General features: G+C 25.8%; 6 protein-coding genes across 6 annotated transcripts; 3 read left to right on the plus strand and 3 right to left on the minus strand.

Moving 5' to 3' along the window:
• Positions 1-254: 254 nt before the first annotated feature.
• On the minus strand, positions 255-659 carry PNEG_04296 (hypothetical protein; the record flags this gene model as incomplete). Its single annotated transcript, XM_019757815.1, is given in 6 exon segments — positions 255-370; positions 396-424; positions 438-451; positions 537-563; positions 571-578; positions 620-659. Coding segments are annotated over 6 exon segments (234 nt in total).
• Positions 660-754: 95 nt separating this feature from the next.
• Positions 755-3,000, plus strand: PNEG_01691 (hypothetical protein; the record flags this gene model as incomplete). Its single annotated transcript, XM_007875463.1, has 10 exons — positions 755-781; positions 824-861; positions 905-1,023; positions 1,068-1,108; positions 1,153-1,429; positions 1,475-1,503; positions 1,550-1,601; positions 1,658-2,403; positions 2,448-2,765; positions 2,812-3,000. 10 exons carry the CDS (start codon positions 755-757, stop codon positions 2,998-3,000), a joined length of 1,836 nt encoding a protein of 611 aa, XP_007873654.1.
• Positions 3,001-3,284: 284 nt separating this feature from the next.
• Positions 3,285-6,518, plus strand: PNEG_01692 (elongation factor 2). Its single transcript, XM_007875464.1, has 14 exons — positions 3,285-3,404; positions 3,459-3,471; positions 3,523-3,686; positions 3,732-3,953; positions 3,999-4,319; positions 4,363-5,544; positions 5,590-5,643; positions 5,690-5,713; positions 5,758-5,830; positions 5,877-6,023; positions 6,066-6,151; positions 6,196-6,267; positions 6,311-6,431; positions 6,476-6,518. Exons 1-14 carry the CDS (start codon positions 3,390-3,392, stop codon positions 6,508-6,510), a joined length of 2,529 nt encoding a protein of 842 aa, XP_007873655.1. The 5' UTR covers positions 3,285-3,389; the 3' UTR covers positions 6,511-6,518.
• A 214-nt stretch (positions 6,519-6,732) lies between these two features.
• PNEG_01693 (hypothetical protein) lies at positions 6,733-9,728 on the minus strand (the record flags this gene model as incomplete). The annotated part of the gene is made up of 12 exons (XM_007875465.1): positions 6,733-7,126; positions 7,171-7,301; positions 7,345-7,736; positions 7,779-7,850; positions 7,894-8,044; positions 8,090-8,282; positions 8,329-8,483; positions 8,531-8,663; positions 8,704-8,834; positions 8,877-8,978; positions 9,019-9,656; positions 9,698-9,728. The coding sequence occupies 12 exons, from the start codon at positions 9,726-9,728 to the stop codon at positions 6,733-6,735; spliced, it is 2,523 nt and encodes an 840-aa protein (XP_007873656.1).
• Positions 9,729-9,937: 209 nt separating this feature from the next.
• Positions 9,938-11,711, minus strand: PNEG_01694 (hypothetical protein; the record flags this gene model as incomplete). Its single annotated transcript, XM_007875466.1, has 7 exons — positions 11,551-11,711; positions 11,361-11,507; positions 11,273-11,316; positions 11,136-11,223; positions 10,626-11,083; positions 10,274-10,582; positions 9,938-10,231 (listed from the first exon to the last, which is right to left on the minus strand). The coding sequence occupies exons 1-7, from the start codon at positions 11,687-11,689 to the stop codon at positions 9,938-9,940; spliced, it is 1,479 nt and encodes a 492-aa protein (XP_007873657.1). The 5' UTR covers positions 11,690-11,711.
• A 1,123-nt stretch (positions 11,712-12,834) lies between these two features.
• PNEG_01695 (3-demethylubiquinone-9 3-O-methyltransferase) lies at positions 12,835-13,740 on the plus strand (the record flags this gene model as incomplete). Its single annotated transcript, XM_007875467.1, has 1 exon — positions 12,835-13,740. The coding sequence occupies one exon, from the start codon at positions 12,835-12,837 to the stop codon at positions 13,738-13,740; it is 906 nt and encodes a 301-aa protein (XP_007873658.1).
• Positions 13,741-13,801: the final 61 nt, after the last annotated feature.

Here is a 13,801-nt window from a genome sequence, read left to right on the forward strand (position 1 = left end):
TTAATTTATGATAAAATATTCTTAAACAATTCACTGAATTCACTTGTTTCAAAATCTTTTAAAATATAATCACTCAATCGATAAAAAAACGATATTTCATTAAATATGAATATGCATTTTTCAAAATACAAAAAAAATCAACATAAATTTTATTCATGTAAATAATAAAATCGCTTATATTTAATGAAAACTAATCTATATAGATATCTTCTGACAAAAAAACTTATTCTTTAGTTAATTAAATTAGAAAACGCTTAGATAACAAATTCTTTCAATGAGGTTGAAAGTTTATATTTTAATCGACATTTAATTAATATAAAACATTTCAAAAATGATCTAAATCTTGATAGAAACATTCTTTCAAATAAACCTTTTAAATTATTTTCAAATTTTACGATTTAGCCTACATATCTGTCTTTTTGGACTATTTATCTAACTTTTTTATCTCAATCTTTAAAAATCTATTCTTTACCTAAAAAAGCTTGTCGTAATATAAAAATATCTATAATATATCTAAATTATAAATTATTATTTACATCTAAAGTATAAAAATTAAAAATAAACTAAAACTTTATTTACTATTTTTTATTTAAATTTCTTTGAATATAAAACCATTTACATTCTTTTGTTTTTATATTTTTTAAACATTTATAATACATTTCTCTACAATATTTTTTATTTTTTTTTCAATCCTTTTCTAACATTTGTATTTTAATAAATCCGTGCAACTTTTCGAGACCCACTTTAAAAAGCTATGCTTTTTGAAGAAAAGGATTCTAAGGTTTCTTAAGGATTTTTATTAAAAATTTCTAATAAATAATAGGCTCTTAAGGCATATTTGTTAACACTCCTTGATCCGATGTAAGATTTATTATAGAATTAATAAATTTACTAAGTCAAAAAGATCAAATGCAGATTTGGATATTCTTAGTGATTATATTCTAGCACTGTTAAGACATGATCAGTCAGTAGAAGATGTAAAGAAGCTTTGTTTGAGTCAGTTAGATGAATTTTTAAGAGAAAGTATAAGTTTTAAAAGGAATAAGAAACGAAATTGATTATTTTAGATACATTTTCATTTGTACAGGATATTTTTGATGCACTAGAGGTATATTTTTAAGAGACTATAAAAAGTATGTTAAAAAGGTTAAGAGGAAAACTTATTTGAATGAAAACATGCTAGAAAAAGAATCATCAGTTGTAGAAAAATATAAAGAATCGACAAGAAAGCGATCTTTTCATCAAACATCCCTGGATGCACGGATTCATGGAATAAATAATGAGAAAAAATCTAGATTTGGAAAATCCTTTCGTGTAAATAATCGTGGAAATTGGAGATCATTTCGTCAAAAAGCACCATTTTCTGATATGTTTTCATTTTCTCCTGATTTTCCTATCAATTCTACACAAAGATGTCGAGATTATGAAGGTATGGTAGATAAAAGATATCTTTATTTCTAAATTATTTTATTAGAAAGGGGATATTGTATGAGAGGTGATATGGTATATATTCATTTATTTAAAAATTTTAAAAATGACATGGTTTAAGTGTTTTTATGATCACGGGATTGATCATATTGTAATGGATGGTCAATATTCTGGTAGGATAGTTGTATTTAGGGCTTTTTGGTATTTTTAATTAATATGATTGATATAGATGCATATGATCCTACACAATCTATTCATACGAATCATTCTGTGGCAATCACACACTCAGGACTTAACTATAAAAATACCCTTAGGAATGATAAAGAACATTTTAGGAAACATAAAAAAAATAATTCGTGTCTCATAAAAGGACCAAACTATAATCAAACAATAACAACTTTGATAATAGAAAATATTCCAAATAGTGATTTAAACGAGGAAAATATACGTTTTTTTTTCAAGAAATTTGGTGAAATTTCTAAGATAATTGTTAAAAAAGCAGAGCATAGAGCCATATTAAAATTTAAAGACTGGGAAAGTGCAAATAAAGCATGGTCTTCTTCGGCTCCTATTTTTAATAATAGATTTGTTAAACTGTATTGGCATTCCTCTAAATCTAATGATAGAAATGATCTTCAGGAAAACAATATGGCATTAGATACTTCTGAAAAACATGTAGTAGATGGTTTACCTAAGGATAAATTTATGGAAAAAATTGAGAAAAAACAAAAAGAATATGAAGAAAGAGAACAAAGAAAAAAACAAAATGCTAAGGAACGCGAAATGCTTCTAGAGAAAGAGGAACTTATTCAAAAACAATTGGAAGAAAAACGAAATTTAATAGCGTTGATGTCTAAGAAAGATACAAATATACCCGAATTTCCTCAAAAAGAAGATTATGATATAAATAAATTAGAGCCATCAGCATTATCTAGAAAAGCGTTGGAAACTCAATTAGCTTCATTAAAAGCTGAAGTTCATAATTTAATTTATTTAAAATTTATTTTTAATTTATTTAGGCCAATAATTTAGGGATAAGTATTAATACTAAAAGTTTAAACACATCTGGAAATTCTGGAAACAAAAAGAAATTAGGATTTTCTCGAAGTTTTTCAAAAGTTTTTAGACATAGTTCAGGAAAAAATACCCTTCGTCGTGGATCAATGCAATTAGATAATCGTACAAGAAAAATTGCAGTATATAATTTGGATCCAGATAAAGATGAGGTTTTGAGACAACATTTACTTCATAATGGAGAATATGAAGCTATCGAGAAAGATGTTGATGATTCTAATGTTCAAATTATCGTCTTTAAAGATAGATGGACTGCTGAAAAGGTTTTTTTACTTATTTAATTATAAAAATTAATTTATATATTTTTAGTTTCTTCGCAATGTTTCTACAATTCCTGATATGGAGAATGTAAAATTAAAATGGAAATATGATACGACTAAAAATTCAGGAAATATTTTGGATCATAATCTCACTGAATTAAAAGAAGCTAGAAATTCTGATGGACGTGGATTTTACGATGATGATGACGATGTCGATGAAGCTTTATGGAGACGATAATATCAAAAATTCACCCTCTTTATTTTAATAACTAGCATGTAGTTTTCATATCAACATTCACTCATTTTAGATTATATTATTTCTAGGGTTATATAGAAATTTCAACGATACAGACTATTTTGATCTTTATACAAATTTTATCGTTAAATATATTACTTTTTTGTATATTCAAAAAATTAATAAAAAACATTTAAAATAAGATTTTGTTTATATATTTAGGAAAAATATACATTTTTATATTTAACTGTTAGGAATTCGTCGATAGGCAGTCACCACAACCGTTTAAATTTTAGAGTCTAAAAATATAATTTTTTGATTTTTCTTAATAAGATATCAAATTTATATAGATATTTTCCTATATATCTTGGATAAATAATTAATATATAAGAATGGTTAATTTTACGGTATTTTTTTGCAGTTTTTTTTGGTATTTTTTTATTTTTTTAATATGTTTTTAGATAGATCAAATTCGTATGATTTAAATATGGTATTGTATATTAAGACATGATTAATATTTTTCAGGAATGCTTATGAACCGCCCATGTAATATTCGTAATATGTCAGTTATTGCTCATGTAGATCATGGGAAATCTACATTAACGGATTCACTTGTTCAAAAGGCCGGTATTATTTCAGCAGCAAGTGCAGGTAATGCACGGTTTACAGATACAAGGCCGGATGAGCAGGTTTTTTATACTTTTTTGCTTAATTGATGTTTATATTAGCTGTAGGAACGAGGGGTTACAATTAAATCTACAGCGATATCACTATATGCAGAATTAGATCATGAAAGTGTAAAGGACGTGCCATATAAAACAGACTCAAATGAGTTTTTGGTTAATTTAATTGATTCGCCAGGACATGTTGATTTTTCATCAGAAGTAACAGCTGCTTTACGTGTAACAGATGGGGCATTAGTTGTTGTTGATTGTGTTGAAGGAGTTTGTGTTCAGGTAGATATGATTGCTATATATTATTTTAGAAGCTTATATATTAAGACGGAAACTGTTCTGCGACAAGCATTAGCAGAACGCATTAAACCTGTTGTTATTATAAATAAAGTAGATAGAGCATTACTTGAACTACAAATATCAAAAGAAGATTTATATCAATCTTTCTCAAGAACTATTGAGTCAGTAAATGTAATTATATCTACATATTTTGATAAAGCTATTGGAGATGTTCAAGTATATCCAGATAAGGGTACAGTTGCTTTTGGCTCAGGTTTGCATGGATGGGCATTTACTGTTAGACAATTTGCTGTTAGATATTCTAAGAAATTTGGAGTAGATAAATCTAGGATGATGGAAAGATTATGGGTAAACAAAATTTAATTAATTTTATTTTTTTTTATTTTTTTAGGGTGATAATTTTTTCAATCCTAAAACAAAAAAGTGGACAAAATGCGCCACAGATGCGGATGGAAAGCCCCTTGAGAGGGCCTTTAATCAATTCGTATTGGATCCTATATTTAGAATTTTTTCTGCTGTAATGAATTTTAAAAAAGATGAAGTAATATCTTTGCTTCAAAAGCTAGATATTACTCTTAATTCTGAAGAGCGTGAGCAAGAAGGAAAAGCACTTTTAAAAACAGTCATGCGCAAATTTTTGCCAGCAGCAGATGCACTTCTAGAAATGATAGTCATTCATTTACCTTCTCCTGAGATAGCTCAAAAATACCGATGTGAAACTTTATATGAAGGTCCACAAGATGACGAATGTGCAGTTGGAATTAAAGCATGTGATCCTAAAGCACCTCTTATGATTTATGTCTCAAAAATGGTCCCTACTTCAGATAAAGGTCGGTTTTATGCATTTGGTCGTGTTTTCTCTGGAACAGTACGTGCTGGTCTAAAAGTTCGTATTCAAGGTCCAAATTATATTCATGGGAAAAAGGATGATCTATTCGTAAAAAACATTCAAAGAACGGTTTTAATGATGGGTCGTTATGTCGAAGCTATTGAAGATTGTCCAGCTGGTAACATTGTTGGTCTTGTAGGTGTAGATCAATTCTTGCTGAAAAGTGGCACTTTAACTACTTCTGAAACTGCGTATAATTTGAAAGTTATGAAATTTTCAGTATCTCCTGTTGTACAAGTGGCTGTTGATGTTAAAAATGCAAATGATTTGCCTAAGCTTGTCGAAGGTCTTAAGCGATTGTCTAAATCTGATCCGTGTGTTGTTTGTTATACATCAGAATCAGGAGAACATATAGTTGCTGGCGCAGGTGAACTGCATCTTGAAATTTGCTTAAAGGACTTGGAAGAAGATCATGCTTGCATTCCACTGAAAAAAATGCCTCCAGTTGTTTCTTATCGAGAAACAGTTACGTCAGTTTCAAGTATGATTGCTTTATCTAAATCTCCTAATAAACATAATCGTATTTTCATGACTGCTGAACCTATTACCGAAGATCTTTCATTAGCTATTGAATCAGGAAAAGTTTCTGCACGTGATGATTTTAAGGTTCGCGCAAGAATTATGGTTGATGAGTATGGTTGGGATCTAACAGATGCACGAAAAATATGGTGTTTTGGTCCCGAAGTAAATATTATATATGTATCTATCTATATGTCCTAACTTTATTAGACTGTTGGGCCAAATATGATTGTTGATCAAACTAAATCTATTGCTTATTTAAGTGTAAGCATTTTTTTTTTTTTAAAAAAAATATTTATTTTTATCTTAGGAAATTAAGGATTCTGTTGTGGGAGTATACCACTATGCTTTTTTTTTTATTTAATTCAACATTAATAGGCATTTCAATGGGCAACAAAAGAAGGTCCATTAGCAGAAGAGAATATGCGGTCTTGTAGATTTAATATTTTAGGTTTAATTGGCATTTTCTTATAACTTAAACTTATTTTAAATTTTAGATGTAGTTTTACATGCAGATGCTATTCACCGTGGTGGGGGTCAAATTATACCTACTGCAAGACGAGTAGTTTATGCTTCAGCATTGCTTGCTAGTCCTTGTTTACAAGAACCGGTTTTTTTAACAGAAATTCAATGTCCTGAACAAGGTTTGTTTTTTTAAGAAAAAAATAAAAATTCAAACATTTTAGCAATGGGTGGTATTTATGGAGTTTTAAATAGACGTCGGGGTCATGTTTTTTCTGAGGAACAAAGGCCAGGAACACCTCTTTTTAATGTATAGTATTTTGTTACTATTTAATTATATTAATAAGATGTCAGATCAAGGCTTATTTACCTGTTCTTGAGTCTTTTGGTTTTACGGCTGAATTGCGTCAAGCAACTGGAGGACAAGTATTCTAATATAGTTCGTATATTTTTTTTAATATTTCACTAGGCTTTTCCTCAGACAGTGTTTGATCATTGGGATACTATGAGTGGTTCTCCTTTAGATGCAACATCAAAAGTTGGTTTGATAGTTTCAGATATAAGAAAACGCAAAGGTTTAAAAGAAACTGGTAATTAAAATCATATATTTGATATTAATTATTTATTCTATTAGTACCTTCGTATGAAGAGTATTATGATAAACTTTAAAATTGAAGTAATTGAATATTAATGTCAATTTGTTTGAGCTAATTGTATTGTTTGAAAAAAAACATTTGACAATTTTTAAGTTCATAAAAATTATAACTTAAATTAGTTTTTTCAAATATTATATATTATAAAAATCATTATTTAAATAATATAATTTTATCTTTAGACATTTTATAATGGATAATTATTAAGTTTATATGGTATCTGAATAAAACTAAGTAATCATTTTAATATATCTTCTATTGAAATAGATTTTTTAACAGCATTGGAATATCCCTCATGAAATTTAACCCAAACTTTTGCCTTTGGTTTAAGTAATATTTGTTTATTTCTATGATTAAAATTTTTCGGATTTTTATTATTTATATCTTTAGATATGGCCCTTCCAAAGAAATCTTTAATAACTACAGATTCAGCATCAAGTGGTTCATCGAATTTTCTTTTATTTACTGGTGGGATATTTGATAATTCATTTAAATTCTTATTATATCGTTCTTTTTGAATCCTGCGCTTTTCATTTTCTAATTCCAGATTTATAATATGACAAACAGAATATTTCAAAAAAATAGGCTCATGTCTTTTCAAAAAACTAAAAGTTACTAAGGTTTCTATTGAACTAAAAATATAAGAATATAAACAAGAAATTATAAATATTTTTACGGCTCAAATTTATAAAAAAAAGTCCCATCATTTGCTTTCATTTGAACATAATTGATATTAAAATGTATCATGCTATTCACAACCCTATTTAAAATATGTTTTTCTGTATTTTTTATTGACCGCAAATTAACCTATAATAAGAAATTAATTGAAATATAATATAAAAGTTAATACTGGATTTAATGTTGGTAATAAAATATAAATCAAATATGGCACCACATCAATTAAAAGTATGTCTATACATAATACTTGTTGTAAATAAGGGGCACTTCCATAATATAAAGAAGCACAAATTTCTTTGTTGATTTTTTCTGATTCATAAAGTTCCCAATCAGAAATTTGTTTTGTATTTTGCTGATAATTTCGATAATAATCCTTTTTAACAGAAATAAACAATATATGAAATATTAATAATGGAAATGCTAGATATGATAATAGTTCTATGTTCTGTTTTTCATATATGGAGCGATTTAAAATATCGAAAAAGAAAAGCCAATCTCCTGCCAAAATAGGTTTAGATAATTGGTCATCTTTATAGTCTTGAGAAAGATAACGCATAAAACAATCTATAAATTTTTAAAAATAATTAAAAAAATTAGAAAAAATACTATTAATTAATTTTTCATAATCACCATAATTTTGTATAGTTTCATAAAGATCCACAAACATAGCACGGTTATCTTTAAAAATTATAAATAATACTTAATAATCCATAATATTCACCTGAAATATATTCATTTTTATAATTTTTACTGTTTGAAAAAAATATTTTATCTAATACCAGATTTAAATTTTTTGATGGATCTTTTTTTAATTTATTTTTAAATGTATCCAAAGAACCCGAGGTTAAGTCAATTCCATATGTTTTATAAAACTAAAAAAATTAATTTATATAATTAAAATTATACTTTAAAAATACCTGAAGAGAATTTATACAACTTCGAAAATCATTTTCAAATATCTCGCAAAGCGTGGTTAATGCTTGCATATCAGCAGATAAACCTTCTATTTTACAAATTGTATCCATTCTCGATACCAATGAGGATGTAGGTATTTGTTTAAAATATATTATTTTAGAATATTGTCTAATTGGTCTGAGAGCTGCTGTATATCTATTATATATTAACAACGTATTATGTAAATGAATATATGTTATACAAATCATTACAAATACATATTATAGGCCTTAAAAGAATCCTTTTCTTGGATTTTGTTTTGCTTCTTTTCGAATATGTTTCAGATTTTTTATAAACTAATTCTTTTGTTGCATGATCATCCTCAATAAGAATATCTACAAGTGATTTTATAAATCCCTAAATTAATCAAAAAAGATATTAATATTATTCAAGATAAAATTAACCTGTTCACTGGTCGAATTACTAACACCGTCAATCTCATCAATTATAATAAGCGTTGGACAACTCGAATGAATTGACCGAATATCTAGAACATTAGAAATTTGATTCCTCACGACAGCTCCAGTTCGATCATCACTTTTAACATTAATTATATATTAATTCTACATAAAACTACCTTGCATTTATTTCTATAACATTATATCCTGCCTGACGAGCAGCAATATGAGCTAATGTTGTTTTACCTAGTCCAGGTGTTCCAGCCAACATTAAAATTTTTTGCTTAGGTCTTTTTAAAAAATCGTAATTCTACTTATAATAAGTTAAAAATATTCATGCCCATAAACTCACAGATTCTTCCTCTTTTTCAAATATCTTGTTTTGTGGTAAATATTTACTAAAAACACAAAAATCCCAATGTTTTATCCATCTTAATACTTCTCGATGTATCCTCTAAAAGCCATTAACATTAAATAAATATCACGAGAGCTACATCGTCTCCAATAAGATCTGCAAATTTTTTAGGTGCATATTTTTTTGTCCATAATTGAGATTCTATTGGTGATGTGAAATTGTAATCATTATAATCAAATATTTCTTCCGAATTCTTAGAAAAATTAGCTAATTTATGTATTGGTATCCCATAATAGTCATTGTTATTTATAAAATTTGATTTTTTTAGTTTTTTATATTTTTTATTAAAACGTATAACTTTTCCATATGATGTACAAGCAAAAATACACTTATTATTGATTGATCTTTCATATTTAAAAGAGTTGTTATATTGATTATCCAGTTTTAAAGTAAATATATCCTTTTGAAAAAGTGCATTCTCATTTAAACCTGTATCTTCTTCAAGTATCATTTTATTAAACGATATATTTTTATTTTCCATCTCATCAGATACTATATCCAAATTATGCATTGCTTCTTCTCTAGAAGCATTCTGTGTTATAAATTCAAGTTTAAATCCATCCAATAATAAAGGATTAGCCACTTTTAATCGATCTAAATCAATTTTTTTCATATTCATTGATGATTCTTCATTGTTTTTATCTAAAATATCCTTTTGAGAATTACATATATCATCATATAGTTTTTCATAATTTTTATAGGTTATATTTTCTTTATCTAATTTTTTATCATTTAAATTTAATACTGAAATATTATACTTTGAATAGATATTCTATCATCTAAGTCCATTATTTCTGAGATCTTTAAGGATATTAACTAAAAATATTTGTTGATGTCTTAAAAAATAATTATTTTTTAAGAAAATAAAAATATTAAAAATTGAAATTTTAATAAAATATAAATAATCGGTATCATAAGGAAGAATGCTTCCTATAATTATAAAAAACAAATGATAAAATTAAGATTACTTTTTTTTAAAAAAAAAAATAAATATTTTTTCATAATGAATATCTAAATACAATATGTCTATCTCCTTGATCACAAGCCTTATAAAATTCCTCCACAGTATTAAATGACTCTTTTTTTTCTGCTAACAATTTTTCTTTTCTTTTATTCTCTTTAACATAATAAAATCTCAAAATGATAGCAACGATGACAGAAATAGCTGTTAATATAAGAATAATAGCATAAGACATAGCATATCTAGGCGCTTCACTTTTGTTAAACATCCAAGAAGATAATATACCACCACTATTTGTCATAACTATCATAAATCCTATTGCAGTTGCTTTCTATAAAAATATTAAACTAAAGAAAAAAAAGAAAATAATTACTTTATAATATGGCGCCACATTATTACTTACTAGTGCTAGATGTGGCGGAAAAATCGTATATATACCACAAACTATAAAAAACATGGAAAAATAATTGAAACCAGGACTAATGTTAGAATATGCAATAGCCATTCCAATAACAGCAATTATATTAAAGATAATTATTATATAGATTCGTTGAGATTTTTTATCTGCATAGTAAGATGTAAGTAATATAGTTGCAAAAGGGATCAAATATGGAGGTATTGTTAACAATTGTATTATTTCAATTGATTTATCGGCTCCAATAAATGACTTAATTATACTTGGCTAGAAACATTATTTAAAATATAAATAGAGATAGAATTACTACCATAAAATATGCACAAGAGTAAATATTAAGACCGGAAGAAAATGCAATAAATGCTAATAATAATATATGGAATGTTGTAAAACAAGAGGTCACGTATGACCATTTAAAACGTTTATTATCATATGGCATTTCCCCGGTATCAGGATGTGATATAATTACTGAAGATTTATGTTCTTCTAAGTTGATTCTTTTAGATGCCCAATACTTTTGATCGCTAGTTAGAAAGCGCGTATTTTCAATTCCTTGAGGCATCATGAAATACCCTAAAATACCAAAAAATACGGTTATTAATCCTTCTACTATAAAAATCCAACGCCAGCCACTTAATCCAGCTAATCCACCCATAGTTTCAAGAGCAGCGGCAATAAAACCTCCAAATGTACTTGATATAATACTAGAAGACCAAAACATAGCCATTCGAAGTTGACGTTCACGAGGTTTATACCAACCTGAAAGATCTGATATAAATATTTAGTTATAGTTTGCGTTAATATTAACTTATGTACTTACAAAGAATAACACCTGGTAAAACACCTCCTGAAGCTAATCCTAAAAAGAAACGAGATATATACAATCCATTTACATCTTTAATAAGTCCCTAAAAATATAAAATTAAATAAAAAAATACTAAAAAAATTCTATAATACCTGAAATGTTCCTATTATTCCAAAAGAAACAACAAGAGATGGTACTAATTTATAAAAAATATAAAAAAAAATTGAGAAAATAACTTACACCATATATTAGGTTTAATTTTTTTCATAATAAGATTTGAAGGTATATCCATAAGAATATAAGGAATAAATAATATAGTTAAAGAAAATTTAAACTGCTTCTCTGAAATCCTTAACTCTTTCTCTAAGCCAGAAAGACGAGCATTTCCTATAAAGCTATTATAAACTTAATAATAAATTAATTAACGAGCCTATATTTGTACGGTTAAGATATGATAAAAGATAGAAAATAACAGCTATAGGAATTGTAATTAAATCAATACGACGAACAAGTTTTTTGTCATATTTCTCATCAAATTTAGAATTATCCAAGGCAAAATCTGGTTCCATATTAGTTTGTTTTTCAAGATTTTTTTTTCTATTTTTAAATATATTTGATCTATTTTTAACAAGTCCCCGGATAAAATTACAGAATTTTATTGATAATATAAAAATAAAATACTTTTTTAAAAAAGCTTAAAAATTGAAGTTTGAAAAATTTTCATTATTTTTTTGATAAAAAATATTAAGTTGCAAAAGCAAAAATATCTTTGATATGTTTTATATTTTTTTTATATTATTGTATGTTATTATATCAGAAAAATAAAAGATCTTATTCAAAATAATGCTAAAAAAATCATTATTATAAAATGAAAATATAATTTAAATTTTTTTTATTTGAATTTTCATTAAATTTATTTACTGTATAATAATTCTTAAATAATTTTCAAAAAATATAATTCAAAATTATAAAATATAACTGTTTTGAAACAAATGTTATTTTAATAGATTATATGATTTTTAACAATCTTTTAAATTTCTACAATATTTCTTGATTTTTTTAAAATACATAAAATAATCTTTCTAAACAAAACTTTTTATTAGAATAATGAAAATTATCTTTTATATAATAAATCATAAAAGGAATTATTTATTGTATATATAAATTATCTATTTCATTTATAAAATTCTGTACATTTAAGAACCTTAGAACAAAAAAGAAACATTATAAAATATATTTAATAGATAAAAATTTCATTTAAAAAAATATTTCAAATAAAACTAACTTAATTAAGAAAAGTTCCATTTTCAAAATATAGCTCTATAAATTATTTAAAAATTAATATAAATTGTTACTAAAACATTCTTTTCCATAAAAATACAATAAAATAAATCTTAATTATAGATAGAAAATATGACATTTTTTTTTACAATTACTTATTAACTATATAGACAGCTATTTTATATTTTCGAATTCTATTGTTTTTTCTTAGACTATTTCTTTTTTTAATTTATATTAAATTCTTTTAAAATTTGAAAAAAGATAATATAATGGCATCTATTAGCAATTTAATTCTATTATTTTCTTATAATTTAAATCTATTCTTTAAATAAAAACGTATTATATAGTGTCTTATATTAATTTTTATAACATTAATTTGATAAGCTGTAGATAAAAAATATATAAATCAGGATTTACTAATAAAAATTAAAAAATGAGAAAAATTAAAAAAAAAATTCAAAATCCTTTTAAACATTTAATAAAGAGATATTCTTCAGCGTCTTTTATAGAAACACAGCATTTTGATAATTTATCAGAAGATTGGTGGAATCTACAAGGACGTTTGAAATTATTACATAAAATGAACAATGTGCGTATTGAATATATTAAACAATGCCTTATGCGCGAAGAACAAAAAAATTCATATAATGATGAAATGACAAATGATGTATTTAAACGAAAATTTTCGACTGGAAAGTGGCTTTCAAATAAATGTGTTTTAGATGTTGGTTGTGGAGGTGGAATTCTATCGGAGTTATTATCTAGACTTGGAGCTTTATCAGTTCTTGGTATAGATATATCTTCAAAAGCAATTGAAGTAGCTCAAATGCATCGAAAGAAAGATCCATCTTTGACAAATTTAATATATCAAAAAACTACAGCAGAAGCACTATTAAATGAAAAAAAACAGTATGATTTAATCACTGCCATGGAAATTATCGAACATGTAAACCACCCTAAAGCCTTTATATCAACACTTTTTGATTTGCTTAAACCAGGCGGTTTTTTGATTCTTTCAACGATTGAAAAAACATTGCTTTCATTTTTTCTAACAATTATTATTGCAGAAAGATTGTTTCAACTTGTTCCTAATTCAACCCATACATGGAGCAAGTTTATTAAACGATCAGAAATCAAAACATGGGTTTCACAATATCCAGACGTCTCAATAATTGATTGTAGAGGAGTAATTTTTCTTCCATGGAAAAACCAATGGAAAATAATGGATCAAAACGCAATCTGGGCTCAACAATGCAATTATTTTATGGCCATCCAGAAAAAAAAGAATCAAGGAATAATAAAAAAGAATTATCAGAAGTCGAAGGAAAATCAATCGTAAAAGAAAATACAAAAAAATCCAAAGAATTTAAAGGAAATTCAGTGAAAACTAAAAAAGAGAA

The sequence above is a fragment of the Pneumocystis murina genome (assembly GCF_000349005.2).
Source record: "Pneumocystis murina B123 chromosome Unknown supercont1.8, whole genome shotgun sequence".
Classification (NCBI taxonomy): Eukaryota; Fungi; Ascomycota; class Pneumocystomycetes; order Pneumocystales; family Pneumocystaceae; genus Pneumocystis; species Pneumocystis murina.